The sequence below is a fragment of the Puma concolor genome, chromosome E3 (assembly GCF_028749965.1).
Source record: "Puma concolor isolate L17-30 chromosome E3, mPumCon1.1.hap2, whole genome shotgun sequence".
NCBI classification, from domain to species: Eukaryota; Metazoa; Chordata; class Mammalia; order Carnivora; family Felidae; genus Puma; species Puma concolor.
In genome coordinates, this window is record NC_141682.1 from 27,588,633 (window position 1) to 27,601,533 (window position 12,901).

Consider the following 12,901-nt stretch of genomic DNA (forward strand, 5'->3'; position numbering starts at 1 on the left):
ACAGGGGACTGGGAGGTAACTAACCTCTAGTGAGGAAGGGAAGAGGGAGGCACTGTGTCATGATAGAAATTGCCACCATTTGTCAATATTTCTCTGCCTCAGACTTTTACTTTTTAAAAATACAAACGTGCATATAGGTAATATGTCTATGCAGTACAAAAAAAGAACACTTGCTAAATACCCCCACCCTACAACCTTGTTTGGAGATAAACTATGCATTTACAAACATATACTTTCTTTTTTTTTAAATAATGTTTATTTATTTTGAGAGAGAGAGAGAGAGCAAGCAGGGGAGGGGTAGAGAGAGAGGGAGACAGAGAATCCCAAGCAGGTTCCAACAGCTGTCAGCACAGAGCCTGACTCAGTGCTTGAACTCACAAACCATGAGATCATGACCTGAGTTGAAACCAAGAGTCGGTCACTTAATGGACTGAGCCACTCAGGCGGTGCAAGCATGTACTTTCTTTACCTAAATGGTAGCTTATCTAATACACTTCTTTTGTTCTTTGCTTTTGTCACTTAATTATATACTTCTACATGCAGAACTTTCTATATGTCTACATGTAGAGTTATATAATAGCTGGACACTTGTGTCAAAATGTATTTAACCAGCCTCCTACATATGGAGATTTAGGCTACTTCTGGTCTTTTGTTGTTATAAACAGCACTGCAAAGAATATCCTTGCACAAATGTCACTGTGTTGCAGAACTTTACATTTTTATATAGTTGGATTTATGCTTCTTTGGCTTCTGGGTTTCAGTCAAGCTCAATAAGGCCTATCCCCTTGATGATACTTTAAAAAAAAAAAACCCTTCTCTAAAAAAATTTTTTTGAGTACTTCCATGGTTTTACTTTCTCACTTATATCTTTGTTTGGATTTTCTTTTGTGGAGGTGTGATATTCACATCCAGATTAGGATTCCTCCTGCATCAGCAGATGCTCTCCCAGGCATTTCAGACAAGAGTATTGTCACTACAGCTCAGGACCTACTAATATATCTTCATTTTACATGTGAAAAACAGAAGCCCAGAGAGGTGGAGGCATGTGGCCCAGCTCACTCAGGGAATAATTGGAAACTGGGTTCCAACGGGAAACCCAGAGACCCCACCCTTAACTACAATAAAAATAGCCTTTATTTTGAGCCAAGCAATTACTTAAAAAAAATAAATACATTTTCTATTTTGGAACAGTTTAAAGTAACAGAAAATAGTCCAGAGAGAACAGAGTTTCCATACAGAGAACAGTAGGGAGAGAATAGTACAAAGAGTTTCTCTACCCCCCCCCCCAACTCCTTTGAATGATACGTTTCTCACAGTAGATGAACCAATACTGACACATTATTATCTAAAGTCCATACTTTATTCAGATTTGCTTAGATGCTTCTCCCCACCCCCTCCGGTTCCACATCCTGTATCCTCCTCATCCCACTACACTTGAACTTGATAGTCATGTCTCTTTAGGTTCCTCTTAGCTGTTGACAGTTTCTCAGACTCCCCCTGTTTTGGATGAACTTGACAATTGGGGAGTACTTATCAGGTATCCTGTAAAACGTCCCACGTTTGCGATTTGTCTGTTTTTATTTCTTTTAATTAAATTTTTTTTTAACGTGTATTTTGAGAGAGAGCACATGCGTGAGCAGGAGAAGGGCAGAGAGAGGGAGACAAGAGGATGGAATCAGCTCCACGCTGAAAGCAGAGAGCCTGATGAAGGGTTCAAACTCATGAAACCTTGAGATATGACCTGGGCTGGAGTTGGTCTCTTAACTGACTGAGCCACCCAGGCACTTCTGTTCTTTGTTTCTTTTTTTTTTAGAGAGAGAGAATGAGGGCAAGGGGCATAGGGAGAGAATCTTAAGCAGGCTCCACCACACTCAGCTTGAGGCCCCATGTGGGGGCTCAATCCCGAGACTCTGGGATCATGACCTGATCCAAAAACCCAAGAGTCTGAAGCTCCCAGGCACTGCTGTCTGATGTTTTCTTATGATTGATTAGGCTATAGTTACAGGTTTTGGGGAGAAAGACCCCACAGTTAGCGTGATTCTCATCACATCATACCAAGAGTGTATGCCATCAATGTGAACTTATCACCGTGGGGGGTTGATTTTGAATATCTGTCTGACAAAGTGTTTCCCAAGTATTATCCAGGTTAAGTTACTTGCCCTCCCACCCATAATGCACTCTTTAGAAGGAAATCACAGTGTGTAGGGTGTGTAGGCCACATTTAGGGTGGAGAATTAGGCTCCACCTCCTTGAAGTATCTAAATTATTTGGAATTCTGCACAGGAGTTTTTTTTTTTTTTTAACGTTTATTTATTTTTGAGACAGAGAGAGACAGAGCATGAACGGGGGAGGGTCAGAGAGAGGGAGACACAGAATCCGAGGCAGGTTCCAGGCTCCCAGGTGTCAGCACAGAGCCTGACGCGGGGCTCGAACTCACAGACCGCGAGATCGTGACCTGAGCTGAAGTCGGCCGCTTAACCGACTGAGCCACCCAGGCGCCCCTGCACAGGAGTTTTATCTACACTTCCTCATTTATTTCACTTGGCAATTACTTATATACAAATGCATATAGAATTACATTTAGTTAATCGTTCTACATTTATTTACATTTGGCAATTACTTTTAATTGCGTTTTAAACCGTACATGGATAGATGTAGAGCGATGAAACATGGATATGCCGCGAAATTTGTAACACACACTCATATGGTGAGATTCTCCCTTGCACTTTACTCAGCCAGCTCCCCAATCGCATTTACAAACGGTACAGGTATCTTTTTTTCCCCCTTTTTGTACCCAAATGGTAACTTACTAGATACACTTGTTCAGAGTCTCGGTTGTTTTTATTAATCAACCTTTTTAAGTTTAGTCAGACGTCGGGAAGCCTCCCCTTATCTCGGCCGCTGGGTGGAGCCTTCCGGGGCCGGGGGCGCCTCAGCGCGTCTCCGATCCCGGCTCCAGCCGCCGGCGACCGGCACTTCCACCGGCTCCCGGGCCCCCGAGGGGTCGGGCGGGCGGCGCACGTGCAAAGGGCCTCCTCCGCGCCCCGCCCCCCGCCCCGGCCTCTGTGACGTCCGCGCCGGAACCTGGAATTTCGGCTCCGGGAGCTGGCGGCGGCGGCGGCGGCGGCGCCAGAGCGGGGCCCCGACGGCCTCTCCGGGGCGCAGGGCGCAGCCATGAGCGAGTCCAGTGCCAGTGCGCTCCCGCCAGGCAGGCCCGGCAGGCAGCCCTTCAGCCACCCAGGTAGGGCGACGGGGACCGCGCTCCGGGCGGCCCGCGGGCGAGCTGCCGGGAGCTGGGCTGGGGCCCAGCCCCTCGCCACCTGCCCGCGCCGGGTGCTCCTGGCTTTGGGGGAAAGCGGATCTCTCATTCTCCTGGTCTCCTTCCTGCAAGCCATCCTCATCCAATTCAGAGGCCGCATGCCCTCCCCAAAGGAGCGCCGGAATGGGAGCCCTGACCGTGTGGTGCCTTCCCGTCACTGCTCTAGGGATCCCTAATCTGTTAACTGAAAAGACTGTGAGCGCCTCGCCAGCCCTAACATTGTGGCACGAGATGTCTGCCTCCGGTAACATTTCAGGCTTTACAGTTAGACAGACTTGGAGCTATATTCTGCTTTGGCTGTTTATTGCTGTGTGATGTTTGGTAGATGGCTTGCCTTCTCTGTGCCTCAGATTCTTCAGCAGTAAAATGGGACTAGGATGTTGGTGGGATTAGTTGAGAGAAAAATATGTGAAGTGCCAGGCACAGTGCCTGGTACACAGAAAGGCATAATAAATGGTAGCCAGCCAAGTGTTACAGTCTTTTTCCTTTAAAAAAAAAAAAAAGTTTATTTGTTTGTTTATTTATTTATTTATTTATTTATTTATTTATTTATTTAGAGTGCATGAGCAGAGGAGGGGCAGAGAGAGAGAGAGAGAGAGAGAGAGAGAGAGAGAGAGATTCCTAAGCAGGCACTACACTCAGTGCAGAGCCCCACACAGAACTTGTTCTCACAACTGTGAGATCATGACCTGAGTCAGACGCTTAACTGACTTAGGCACCCCTCTTTTTCATTTTTTATCAAGTAAAACTTACAGTGAAGTGTAAGCATAGTGAATTTTTACATAAATATGTACAACTGCTACCCATTCAAGATAAAAAGTTGCCAGCACCCGGGCGGGCTTCCCAATAGTGTTTGCATCTTACATGTGCCCCGAACCTGCTGTGAGTTTTACAAGCAGCGTTTCCTCTATTTCAATTTGAGAATAGAAGTTTTGTCACAAGAATTTACAGTAAGTAAACCGTGAGTGTAGATTGGGGCATTGGGCCCTTCTGATTGGATTGTTCTCTGCATCTTGAAGAAGAGGAAGGAAGATATCTAGAGAGACCCAAACCCTGGGAACTTGCTCAGGAATCAGAAAACAGAAGTCAGATTCATTTGGATGCTAATTATTTTTTAGCTCATTGTTAATAGTGTTGGCATCAGCTCAACTTCAGGCATTCAATCAGAGCCATTCAAGTGTTTTTCTAGTTGGTTTCCATTTACCTTGCTCTCAGTTTGGCACAATCCATCACATTTAAGATGCCAGGCGTGGTTTCCCAGAAAGAGGGCATGAGATTCATCTATTTTCGGTCTCTGCTGGGTGTTTAAGGAGACTTTGTAAGCCTCTTTTTATGAGTGTCATAACTGGCTTCTCTGACTAAAAGGTCTTCCCTGTCCTTAGGGCAAATGATGTTTTATCACCTTGTATCCACCAGCCTGACTGGGAGGCTCAGAAGGGATTGTGTTTGTAACTCTGTTGTGCTTTGTAAATGGTGGCCTGTTCTATGGGCATCATGAAAGCACAGTTGGAGTGGCAGGAGACAAAGGGGATCTGGTTTACAGATTGGGAAATATGCATCTTTCTAAATGATGAAAATTCCTCCAATATATTGTTGCTGCCTCGGGGCCTTTGCACCAGCTGTTCTCTTTGCCTGAACTACATTCAGGCAGCCTCTTCCTCCTCCTGTCAGATCTCTGCTCAGATGTCACCTCAGAGAGGCAGATCTCTGGAGACTTTGTCTGAAGAAGTGCTCCCATCTCTCTTCCCCTGATTGGTTCCCTTGTTTATTCCTTCAAAGCACTTACCACCTTCTGAAGTCATCTGGTTTGATTGTTTTCTTGTCTATTAGATGTCTCTTCTACAATGTGCGTGCCATGAAAAGCAAGTGCTTTCTCTTTTTCTGCCAACACCCAGAACAGTGTCCGGTACGTAGATGCTAAATATGTGTTGAAAGAATGAATGAATGAATGAATGAATGAATGAATGAAGTATACCCGAAGCCACACTGACAGCTATAGCGTAGTGGCTGAGAATCTAGACTCTGGATTCCCAGATGTAAATCCTCATTTTCCATGTACTGGTTTTGTCTTCAGGCAAGGCACTGAAGGGTTTGGTGCCTCAGTTTCCTTATGTATTAAATGGAGGTAGTGACAGTACCTACTTCGGGAGTCAGTATAAGGATTAAGAAAGTTAATTTACATTAAAAACTTCGTAAGGACTTGTATTAGTTATCTATACTGTTGACAAATTATCCCCAAACCTAGAGGCTTAGAACAGTAATAATCTCTTCTTATCTCACAGTTTCTGCAAGTCAGGAATTTGGGGATGACCTATCTATGTGGTTCTGGCTCAGGGTCTCTTAGGAAGTTGCAATCATGGTATCAGCCAGGGATGCAAATCTTAGGAAAGCTTGCCTGTGGCTAGAGGTTCCCTTCCAAAGATGGCTTGCTCAGATGGCGAACCGACACTGGCTGTTGGCCGGAAGCCTCTCCATATGGACCTCCCAGAAGGCTGCTTGAGTGCCCTGTTGACATGGCAGATGATCCAGGAGAGGGCAAAGAAGTCCTAATGTCTTTGATCATCCGCTCTTGGAGATCACACCTGTTATTTCTGCAATATCTTATTGGTCACATGGGGCAGCCCTGTTCCGTGTAGAAAGGACCTATGTAAGGATGTGAATGTCGGTATTTGGGGGAGAGGGTCACTGGCAGCCACCTTGGAGACTTTTGTGGCTGTCACAGGACCATGTAAGTATTAACTGTTGTTATTAATGTCTCTGTTCCCTACTAGATGATAAGCCCAGGGCTGGGCTCACCGTCATGTCCCCATGCTTAGTATAGTGCTTAGTACATAGTACACCTTCAGGAAATAGTTGAGTGCACACCTTTCATGATTTGGTACTGTGATGCTTCTAGAGCCTGCAAAGCCCCTTCTGTTCCCTCTGCCATAAGTGCCATTCATTACCTTATTCCTTTGTAAGACATACTCCTCTTCTTTCAGTCTGGTGTCACTTCCTCCTAGAAGCCTTCCCTGACTGCCTCCCCTTTCATAGGCTAGACTCTGTCCCTGCTTCATGCCCACATGGCCCATTGGCCTCATCCTGTCCAAGTATCCATTGGACTGTATTCTCACTTCTCTTGAGTTTTATCAGTTTTTAAAATGTTTACTTATTTTTGAGAGAGAGAGAGTGCATGCAAGTGGGGGAGGGGCAGAAAGAGAGGGAGACAGAGGCTCGGAAGCAGGCTCTGGTGCAAAGCCCGATGCAGGGCTCAAACCCATGAGCCATGAGATCATAACCTGAACCAAAGTTGGATGCTTAATCAACTGAGCCACCCAGGCACCCTGAGTTATATCATTTAAAATAGTTTTTTAAAAATGTTTGTTTATTTTTGAGAGAGAGAGGCCGAGCACAAATGGGGGAGGGGCAGAGAGAGAGGGAGACACAGAATCCCAAGCAGGCTCCAGGCTCTGAGCTGTCAGCACAGAACCCGACCCGGGGCTCGAATTCACGAACTGTGAGATTGTGACCTGAGTCAAGTCGGATGCTTAACCGACTGAGCCATCCAGGTGCCCCGGCAAGTTATATCATTTTTAAGAGCAGGGATTTTGGAATTGAACAGACCCAAGTTCAGACACTGATTTGCCTCGGTTTCCATGACTAGGAAGTGAAGGTTCTGATAGGAGTAAAGGCTGGAGGCCCACCTTCTCCCAGGATCTATAGACAGGATTGCCACTCTGAGCCAGCCCCTGGCTACCTCTCCTGACCCCTGCTCCTGTCCCACTCATGCCCCCAGGCCCCAGCCACCCATTGTTCCCTTCCAATGTTCTTCTCCTCAGGTCTGAAGGTCATTGTTCTGTTCTGCCTGATCTCAGCTGAAATGTCACCTCCGAGGAGCAAAGACCCCCCTCTATCTCAAGTGCCCCCAGGAGGCATTTGCCCACTCCATACCCCTCAGTCCCATGACTCCTGGCATGTGCTGTTTGTTGAATGGAATGACTTGGTGTTTCCCCTTTGCCAAACATTTGCCATATTCCAGTCAGTAAGCACTTCATACGACATCATCTTCAACCAGAATGCATTCAGTGATTTATTTATTTTTTAAATTTTTATGTATTTATTCTCATTATTATTATTTCAGTGTTTGTTTTTGAGAGAGAGAGAGAGAGAGAGAGAGAGAGAGAGAGAGAGGGAAAGGAGGAGAGGGACAGAGAGGAGAGAATCTTAAGCAGGCCCAGGTGCCCCATTCATTGACTTTTAAGTTGAGGCATAATTCACATAACGAAATCAACTATTTGAAAGGGTCCAATCCAGTGGCATTTAGTACATTCATCACCTCTATCTAGTTGCATTGTCATCACTCCCAAAGGAAGGCCTCTGTCCATTAAGCTATCACTCCCTGATTCCCCCTTCACCCAGCCCCTGGCTGCCACCAGTCTGCATTCTGTCTCAGTGGGTTTACCTAGTTTAGACATTTCATAGAAATGGGATCATACAGTAGTGTGACCTTTTGTGACTCCCTTCTTTGCTTAGCATAAACAATGTTTTCAAGGCTTATCCACATTATAGCCTGTATCCATTCTTCATTCCTTTTTATGGCTGAATATTATTCCATTGTATGGTTATACCACAGTTTGCTTATTCGTTCATCCGTTAATGCACATCTGGATTGTTTCCAGCTTTCAGCTCTTAGGAAAGGTGCTGCTGTGAGCACTTGTGTACAAGTGTTTGATTGAACATCTGTTTTCAGCTCTTTTGGGTAGGTACTTAAGAGTGGAATTGCTGGGTCTTGTGGTCATTCTGTGTTTAACGATTTGAGGGTTGGCCAACCTCTGGGACTCTTAACCCTCATGTGGGGGTTTGCTGTGACCATTACCCCTTTGTTCATCGGTGGTACCCAAGTGACTCAAGATGGCCTGATTGTCATTGTGTCATGGCCAGGCTTGTAACTTCTGTGATGGCTTCAGAGCCACTCACCCCTCCTCTGTCCTCCTCAAGAGGCACTACTCCGGGGAGGGGCCCTCGAGGGCCCCGATGTTGTGACTATTTGCATTGACCCCATTTTCCAGAGGGTGGGACTTAGTCTGGGCCTTTGGAGCAGGAACGCTTGGAAGGGTAAGGGGTAAAACTACACAGCCCCTTTAGACTCCTTTTGTGAGGGGGTGCTGGGACCCATTTTATTATTATTACTCTTATTGTCATTATTATTATTATTTTGTTTTTAAGATAAAGAGAGTAGTAGTTTGTACCTGGCCCAGATACAAATCCCAACTTGGCCAGTTATACGGTGTGTGACCTTGAGCGAGTCCTGTTACCTCTCTGACGTTCAGTTTTCTTACCCATAAAATGGGGATAATCAGACCCCTATTTGCTAGGGTCTCTGAGAGGATTTAATGAGATAAGCATGTTGAAGACTTGGGTGTTGAGCACTCAAATGGTAGCTGTTCCTATTATTATTATTATTATTATTAATTATTAGGGGCTTCTGTAGCCTTAATCTTATATGATTTGCTGATTTCCCGTGCTGTGTACTTCTACTCTCTGGAGTTACACTATTAGATAATTAAAGCAATTCTTTGGGTTGTTTCAGCCCAAGAGGTTGTATTAAGCTTGAAGACAAGTAACCATTCATCCTGCAGTGTTTGTTGTCCTTACCTGCTAAGCCCATTCATCAGGGTCACTCGGCACCCTTACTTACACATGTCCCAAGGGTCACTTGGGAGGGTGGTACCCTGAAAGGTACCCTGGGAGGGAGGGATCTTCTGCAGGACTGGACACAGCTGGAGACGGCACGCATCACTTCAGGCCACACTAGTTCTCTGGTGAGCCAGCCGTCTGACCTTGAATTGTTTTTTCCCCCTCTGTCTGAAAAGGCTGAGCTCTGCCCAGCAACTCAGGCCAGATGAGGCCCAAAGGCCCTCGGTGGCTTTTTTTTTGTTTGTTTTTGTTTTTTTCAGGAAGTGAAGAATTTAGAGGGATGAAAGGGGGAAATGACTTCTCAGTGTTGTAACCATTGTTGCAATCTGGTTGCTTTTTAAAGGAGCTTTGTTTGAGTGTGGGACCACCCAGACCTTCAGTGGGGCTCCCCCCTCCTACCAGCAGGGAGAGGAGGAAGGGAACTGACCCTGAGTCATGACCGTGTACCAGGCGTGGAACCTACTGCTGAAAGAGGCAGGCCAGGGACATGCTTTTAAGAAGCTTCTAGTCAAGCGGGGGAGACACTCACTGAACAGGTAAAGAGGGAAATAGGGTAGTTACAGCTAAGTGTAGTTGCTGAGAAGGAAGTAAACAGGTGATGAGCTAGAGAGGGGAAAGGCCTGCTTAGCTGAGGTGGTCAGAGAGGTCTCTCTGAGCCGTGGACTCGCGGACAGAGGCTGGAGGGTGTAACAGAACAGCCATAGGAAGTGCAGGTGGACAGAGCATCCAGAAGGGCATACAGTGGGAGCACAGGGTGGAGGTGGCAGTGATGTTGGTATCTTTGGGGAGGCCTCAGGCTGGAGCCGACGGGAGGAGGAGAGGGGAGGAGGTCAGGTGAGCAGGAACCCGTTCCTCATACGGTAGGCCCTGGTCAGCAGTGTGACTTTGGGCTCAAGTGGGTAACTTTCTCGAATTAGAGCAATTCCCAAGGTGTTATTTGCCCATTTGACCCCTGAGGAAACTGAGACTCTGGGAAGTTACTTGACAAAGTACTGAAACAGAAGGACATTAATGTTGTGACTGTAGAGCCAGCATGTCTGCGTGTTTATTAGACAAATGTTTGTTTGATTTGAGATGTGCTAGGCCCCATGTCAATCTCCAGGGATGTAAGAGTGAATAAGACCCGGGGAGGTCTTTGCCCTCAGGGTTCAGACTTCAGCTCAACCTTGGGCAGAGTTATCTGAGCTTTCCTTACTGCAGAATGAAGGCACATGTAAGAAGGACCCAGGGATGAAGTAATTGTAAGGATGACAGGAGATAGGTATATAAAGGGCTTGGCATAATCATGGTGCATGGTAAATGCTCGGTAAAGGCTAGTTTCTGTTGTTGCTTCCAGGAATGTTGGAAATCTCTGGAGAAATCTTGGCCAAGGAAGGTAAACACTCCACAGAAGGAGTAGCTCGGTCCATAGCGAGATCCCTCACGGCACGTATAAAATCTCCCTGTACATTGAGTTCATTACTAAATGACCGGATATAAAGCACAATGTGCTGGGCACTGCTCTAAGCCAAGGGTCTGCAAACTACAACCCACGGGCCAAATCCAGCCTGCCACCTATTTTTATAAATCAAGTTTTATTAGAACACAATCATGCCCATTCATTTATGGATTATGGCTGCTTTCGTACAGCAACGGCAGAGTTGAGGAGTTGTGACAGAGACTGGGTGGTAAATAGTAAGTAAAAAGTAAGGTTTGCTCACCTCTCTTCTAAGCATATAATAGCCATCCAATCCTCAGGATGGTCATGCCAGGTGGATCCCCGTTTTACAGGTGGAAAACTGAGGCATGGAATGGTCAACAAAGTAGCAAGTGGACCTTGTATTTGACTCCAGGCAGTGGGCTTTGGAGGCTGTGCTCTTAACCACTATGTCTGTGGTCCACTCAGGCAGACAGAATCCCAGTGATTGCCCACGTATAGCCCACCGGATGCTCCACCCACTTGAAAACCAGGAGACTTGGGTTCAGGGCCCAGCGTGGCTCTGATTGCCCAGTTAGTCACTCCTCTTGAAGGCTGTTTGCTCATCTGGTCGTAAAGCCTTGCACCCAGCCAGTCCCTAGGCCCCACCCAGGTGCCAGGCGGTGTGACTCATACAGGTCCTCCTAGCCTGGCAGTTGTGAAGTCTGGCAGATGGGGGAGGCTCCCAAGGCCCTGGATCCTCCCTTCTCAGACCAGGCTCTGGCCTCCTAAGAACGAGGCCCCTCTACATTATCCGGTACGTTGCTACTAGCCACGTGGGGCTATGCAAATATAAATTTAATAAAGTTTGCTAAAACTAAAAATTCATTTCCTGACTCTCACCAGCCCCATTTCAATTGGTCAGTAGCCACATGTACTGGGCAGTGCGGACATAGAACATGTCTGTCATTGCAGGACAGTGCATTTTGACATTTGATGCCTTGGGATAGGACATAGCCATGCCAACCTATGCAGCTCATGGACAGAAATAGCCACAGGGCTGGCCAGAGAGATCTTGTTAAATCGGAGTCAGAATATGTCATTCTGCTGCGCCAGACCCCTCATGGCTCCCACCTACTCGACTGAAAGCCAGAGTCCTCACCATGGCTCACAGACCCTGTCTGGTCTGGCCTGTCTCTCCCCTTGAACTCTTAACTCATCACTCTCCTCTCTGCTGACTCTCCTTCAGCCATAGTGGCCTCCCTCCTGTTCCTTGAACTGAGTGGGCACGGTCCTGCCTCTGGGCCTTTGCACTTGCCCTTCTCTCTGCCTTGGATGCTCTTCTCCCCAGTAACCATGTGGCTCTTACCCCCACCCTCCACCTTCCTGCTGGCTTTGCTCCAACCCATCCCTGCTTTACTTTTCTCCACACAGTCAGCCTCTGAAATATATTACTCTTTTTTTCATAACCTGAGCCGAAGTCAGACACTTAACCAACGGAGCCGCCCAGGTGCCCCTGAAATATATTGTTCTTAACTTGCTTACTGTTGGTCTCCTCTGGCTTGCCCATAAGGGCAAGAGAATTTGTATGTCATATGCAAGGCTATGTCCCAGTCTTAGAGCAGTGCTTGGCTGGCACATAGCAGTTGCTCAGTAAATGTTTTTGAGTGACTGAGGGAATGAGTGAGTGAATGATGGATGGATGGGCAGGTGGGTGGCCTTTCCAGGAGTAAGACAGTGATGAGACCCTGGCCTTGGAGCACTTGGGGGAGCTGTCATAGCATCTTCCACTAGATCCCCTGGGTTGTGAGCCCTTGGGTTAGGGTTAGGGTTAGGGTTAGGGTTAGCTGTGAGCATGTATTACTTTGGTACCCCACCTTCAGTTAGCATTCAAAATAAAAACAATGTCAAAGAATATGAGTGGAAAGAGGTCCCCAAAATTCTGAAATCAGTGTCTACATTGCCTCGTTGGAAATATGAGACCAGATGTGCCTGAGCCATTTGATCATTTCTTGAGAAATGACAGCAAAGCATGCTTCTAACAGGGCTCATTTGTGTGAAGTACCTAAATAGGAATAATAGAGTATTCAGTCAACATCTCAATCATTATTTTTTGATGGCTTATTTTTTCTCCTTAAAAAAATTTTTTTCAATTATGGAAAAAATATATTATCTGTATAGAGAAGAATAATGCTTATGTTCCTTAAACCCTTTTCTCACTTTTTAGTGTCCCTGTTTTGCTGGTGTGCTGAACACATGCTTTGGTCTGCCTGGTGGGTTAGCTAATGTTGCCTGTATCCCAAACACCAAATTCATTCATTCATTCATTCATTCAGTTAGTCAGTCAGTCAGCAGGTGTTTATTGAGCAGTCACCATGAGTCAGGTTCTGTGCTAGACCCTGGGGACTTGGCAGTGGAGGAGAGAGATGGGGCCCCTACCCTCATGGAGGTTACAGTCTTAATGGGGGAGGAAGGGGGTGAGACACTAGGTGCAAATAAACAGTGAGGAG

At 46.5% G+C, this 12,901-nt stretch overlaps 1 protein-coding gene across 3 annotated transcripts in view; it reads left to right on the forward strand.

Moving 5' to 3' along the window:
- The first annotated feature begins 3,016 nt into the window (after positions 1–3,016).
- TMC7 (transmembrane channel like 7) overlaps positions 3,017–12,901 on the forward strand; it is a 54,625-nt gene continuing 44,740 nt past the window's right edge. The window contains exon 1 of one of the 3 annotated variants that reach the window (XM_086692952.1): positions 3,017–3,241. In XM_086692952.1, the coding sequence (XP_086549078.1) occupies positions 3,175–3,241 (67 nt within the window). In that variant the 5' untranslated portion in view covers positions 3,017–3,174. The remainder of the gene's footprint in view (positions 3,242–12,901) is intronic. The other 2 variants (XM_086692951.1, XM_086692950.1) reach the window with 2 other exon arrangements.